This window comes from Pollicipes pollicipes, unplaced genomic scaffold (assembly GCF_011947565.3).
Source record: "Pollicipes pollicipes isolate AB1234 unplaced genomic scaffold, Ppol_2.1 Scaffold_7261;HRSCAF=8764_pilon_pilon_pilon, whole genome shotgun sequence".
NCBI classification, from domain to species: domain Eukaryota; kingdom Metazoa; phylum Arthropoda; class Thecostraca; order Pollicipedomorpha; family Pollicipedidae; genus Pollicipes; species Pollicipes pollicipes.
The window spans coordinates 9967400-9972156 of NW_023597054.1; the positions used below are offsets into that span (position 1 = coordinate 9967400).

The 4757-nt window shown below is 57.5% G+C and overlaps 1 protein-coding gene across 1 annotated transcript in view; it reads right to left on the reverse strand.

Annotated features, from left to right (window-relative positions):
• Positions 1 to 1897: 1897 nt before the first annotated feature.
• LOC119112944 (uncharacterized) overlaps positions 1898 to 4757 on the reverse strand; it is a gene marked incomplete in the record, with an annotated part of 6041 nt that continues 3181 nt past the window's right edge. The window contains 3 exon segments of the mRNA XM_037237250.1: positions 1898 to 2134; positions 2873 to 3518; positions 3710 to 3850. Coding sequence (XP_037093145.1) covers positions 1898 to 2134; positions 2873 to 3518; positions 3710 to 3850 — 1024 coding nt within the window.

The following is a 4757-nucleotide window of genomic DNA, read 5'->3' on the forward strand; positions in this document are numbered from 1 at the left end:
GGTTGAGTGCACCCACGGCCCCTGCTCGTACGCCTACGCTGCACACAAACAGAACACAACAAACACGACGGGTGATGTACAGTAGGCTTTTTCACCTTCAGTCCACTCCATTCCAGGACAATTTTGTGCTACTCCTATCGATTCGGGTCCAGTTTCAAGCCGCCGGAGGGTATTTCGTTTCATGACATGAAGAGCAAGAGATCGTCATTATATTTGACCTGACCTATGCAATGGCCATGTCCGACGCATCTCCGACCCCCCCCCCCCCACCACCACCCTGTCACACCACACACCTCCACAACACCACCACACCAACAACACCACAACACACCACACCAACCACCGACACACACCACACACACCACCCCACACACAACACACACACACACCACACACCCCACACCACACACACACACACACACAACCCACACACCCACACACACCACACACACCCCACACACCCACACCACACACACCCAACACACACAACACACACACACCACACACACCACCACACACACACACACACACACACACACCACACCACACACACACACACAACACCACACACACACACACACACACACACACACACACACACACACACACACACACCCACACACCACACCCACACCACCACACACCCAACACACACACACACACACACACACACCCACACACAACAAAACACACACACACACACACACACACACACACACACACCCGACCGACGGGGCGTGGTAGCCAACATAGTGGCTATTCATCACAAGACCGGCACCAAGAATGGAATTTGCATTCAAACTTTCATTTCACATCCGCATGCAGTATTTCGGGTACATACTTTGTCAAAATTACTTTATCCCTGAGTAGTATTTACCCACGGCCTTCGCATCCTTTCATGGTGCAGCGATATACGAACTTTGCCGTAAGCGCTTCTGCCAAGCAAACTTTAGTCTGACGAATATTTGCGTACGAACTTTGTGGACTTCAATTCTACATCGGCTTACGAGCTTTTGGGTACGTTCTGTTATTCGAGCATTTGCCTACAAACAATTGCGTTCCAACAACTGCGTACAAACCTTTTCGGTACAATCTTGCGTACGCGGACATCTTCGCTACGAACTTGTTCCTGAGAAATATTTACCGTGAGAACTGTATCCTAAACGAACTTTTTACATCAGCAACTTTGGACGCTACGAACTTAACACACCATGTACGTTCTATACTGATGAGTATCATACAGGCAAACGTTACCCTTCGAGCAGCTGTCATGATAACGTTTTTACACATGCTTTTGTTCGTAGCCCTGATTCGTTAGCTCGTGGCCTTGCCCTGACATGTTTCGTCTACGTGTGCAGGAAGAGCGTGTTCCATTCGGATGCATCACTTCCCAACATTCATGTCTGCAAACACCATATAATGGGAATTCCATTTTTATATTTAATCGTCACAAAATGTCATTGGAAGGGCCATCCAAGCACAGCCCGTGCCCGTCTACATGCTATCGCGTATCATTGCCACCAACGATGGCCTCGTCTGTGCCTATCTTATGCTACCCGTCTTAAATCTGTTGGCATGAACCGCTAGCCCACCGTACTTGGAGGCCCACGCGTCCTTTTTAAAACTCACGCTTCCTCTAGTCTTGATCATAGTACGGTGCTGTGGTGGCGGGAAGGGCGTCTTACAATCAAATTAAGTACAGAAACCACGGACATACGAACACTAAAAGCGCAGTCAACACACCGATTACGAAGAGCCGCGATACTTTTAAATCTACGCACAGTGCAGACTGGGTCGATCTCCTTCTGTACCCGCTCGCGGCACGTATGTACACACGCACAGCTAAAACCCGCTTTACCCGAAACGATCTTCAGCGCATCACTCTGTCACACTGATTCTAACCAGAGTCACTGCGCATCATCCTGAACATGATGGGCAGGTTGTACTTCTGGTAGAGGAGTATGGCCTTCACGCGGGCATCGGTGGCCTCCTGAGCCACCTCCAGCGGTTGCAGCTCGCCCTCCGGTGCACTCGGCGCCAGCAGGGCGAAAAGGCGGTGCCAGAACGACAGGCGGGCCGGTGCTGACGTACGTCGCTGCTCCTGCTTGCTGCCGCGCGCCACATACCGCGCCACCTGGCGGCCGCCGGCCGACGTCGCCTGCTGCGCCAGACGCGCCAGCTGCTGCGCCCTGCGCCTGGCCAGCAGCTCCGCCTGGCGCGACATGCTCCTCTGCCGGAGAGGCGGCGGCTGCTGGCCGTTGCCGCGCGGCTGTGGCTGCTGCTCGTTCTCCTTGGACCTCGGCTCTGGTGCCCGATGTTGCGGCTGCAGCTCTCTCCTCCTGGCTCCCGGCTCTGGTTCCCGCCGCTGAGACGGCTGTCGCTCCTTCTTCCTCGTTTCGGGCTCCGGCTCCAGCTCCGGTGCCCGATGTTGCGGCTGCAGCTCTCTCCTCCTGGCTCCCGGCTCTGGTTCCCGCCGCTGAGACGGCTGTCGCTCCTTCTTCCTCTTTTCGGGCTCCGGCTCCAGCTCCGGTGCCCGATGTTGCGGCTGCAGCTCTCTCCTCCTGGCTCCCGGCTCTGGTTCCCGCCGCTGAGACGGCTGTCGCTCCTTCTTCCTCGTTTCGGGCTCCGGCTCCAGCTCCGGTGCCCGATGTTGCGGCTGCAGCTCTCTCCTCCTGGCTCCCGGCTCTGGTTCCCGCCGCTGAGACGGCTGTCGCTCCTTCTTCCTCGCTTCGGGCTCCGACTCCTGCTCCGGTCCCTGCGCAGCCGGCTCCACTCTGCGCGCCGAAGTGGGGCCGGCCGCAGCTGGAGGCGCCACCTGCTCGTGGCCCGCCGGCAGGCGGCGGCGCGTCACCTGCGGGCGCCTGGTGCGCGCCGCCGCCTGCAGCCTCATCCAAGAAGCCACCGTCTTCCCAACGGCGGCCGCCTGCTGCACCAGCACGCATGGGGTCTTCTTCTCGGTCTCGGGCCCGGACTCCGGCTCGGGCTCGACCGGGCCCTGCGGCGGCCGCGGCGTCAGTCCGCGCAGCAGGCGGCGCTGGCGCATACGTGTCTCGTACACCACCTCGTCGCGCCAGCAGCTGGTCCACATGGAGCCAACCCAGTCAGCCCCGCTTTTGTATGAGGGCTTGCGGCAGCAGTAGCGCACAGTGCGCGCCGCCATGAACCGGTCGAGCGGGTGCTCGTGCGCTTCTGGCAGCGTCGACAGCTCGAGCCGGTGCACCAGGCAGCGGCTGGGGTCAGCTGGCGCCGTGCGGTGGCGCCGCCGAGGACGTCGCTTGACGTGCCAGCCCGCCGTCGTCTGGCCGACGTGCGTGTGGTGGCGCTTGCGCGCGCGGCCTACCAGGCCGACGTCGAAACGCTGCTCACTGATGCGTGCCATCGTCAGCCACACCCGCATCGGTGAGCAGAGCGCTGGGCCTCGCGACGAGCGCTTGCCGGCCGGCGGGCCGCCCAGGAAGCTCAGCACGGAGCGCAGCACGCAGACGGGCAGCTCGTTCCGTTCGGCGGCGCCGGTCAGGCTGCGGAAGGGTCGGAGGCAGCCGAGCTGCGTCACCACGTCTCACCGCCGCCATACGGACGCTAGCGGCCATTCCACATCTATCCCTGTGCAGTCGAAACGATCACTATTGTCTGTGCTAAGAAGGCTAGAAGCCAACATCGTACATTTGCTTCGCTCTCAACAAGCATTACATGTTAGTATGTATCTCACCTACTAACGTAGGTTCTGATCTCATCGAGCAGAGAGATGCGCAAGGCGTCCTGGTCGCCATCGCTCGGTGTCACCATCAGCAGCGGCTTGAGGCGGGAGCTGTCAGCAAACTCTAGCTCCGGCAGCACCATCACCACTGGCCTGAGGATACAACACCACCAGATCCAGAGCTCATCTTTGATATCCGGATCGGCGCAACAAGGTAGCGAGCACCGCTGGAACATCGTAAGACAGCATGACATAGCAGCAAGGAAAACCAGTTTCCCCTCCCCCCCCTCCTCTCATCCTGGAATGGCCACGACACTGGAATAGCCGCAGGATCATTTGGGAACGTTTTGCTCCTTTAAAGCGACCTACGTCGGTGAAAACTTGGAACAAATGGTCACAGACACTGCCACGCTGCCAAAAACTGATGACCGGCTGATCGTCTACCGCGTGCAGTAGTCGCCGCACCAGAGACATTTATGCATAAATGAATGAGCCTCACATCACCCTGCCAAGCGAGCGCCAGAACTTGGGCCGAACTACGGCACGTGCTTCACATTCCCTACATTTAGTGGATGTCTAACATTTCCGTTACATATGGCTCATCAGTGGTCGACGTGGAGGGAGAGGGAGAGAGTAGAGAGAGAGGAGAGAGAGAGAGAGAGAGAGAGAGAGAGAGAGAGGAGAGAGAGAGAGAAGAGAGAGAGAGATAGAGAGAGGAGAGAGAGAGAGAGAGAGAGAGAGAGAGAGAGAGAGAGAGAGTAGAGAGAGAGAGAGAGAGGAGAGAGAGAGAGAGAGAGAGAGAGAGAGAGAGAGAGAGAGAAGAGAGAGGAGAGAGAGAGAGAGAGAGAGAGAGAGAGGAGAGAGAGAGAGAGAGATAGAGAGAGGAGAGAGAGAGAGAGAGGAGAGAAGAGAGAGAGAGAGAGAGAGAGGAGAGAGAGAGAGAGAGAGAGAGAGAGAGAGAGAGAGAGAGAGAGAGAGAGAGAGAGAGGAAGAGAGGAGAGAGAGAGAGAGAGAGAGAGAGAAGAGAGAGAGAGACGAGAAGAAGAGCAGTAGAGAGAGA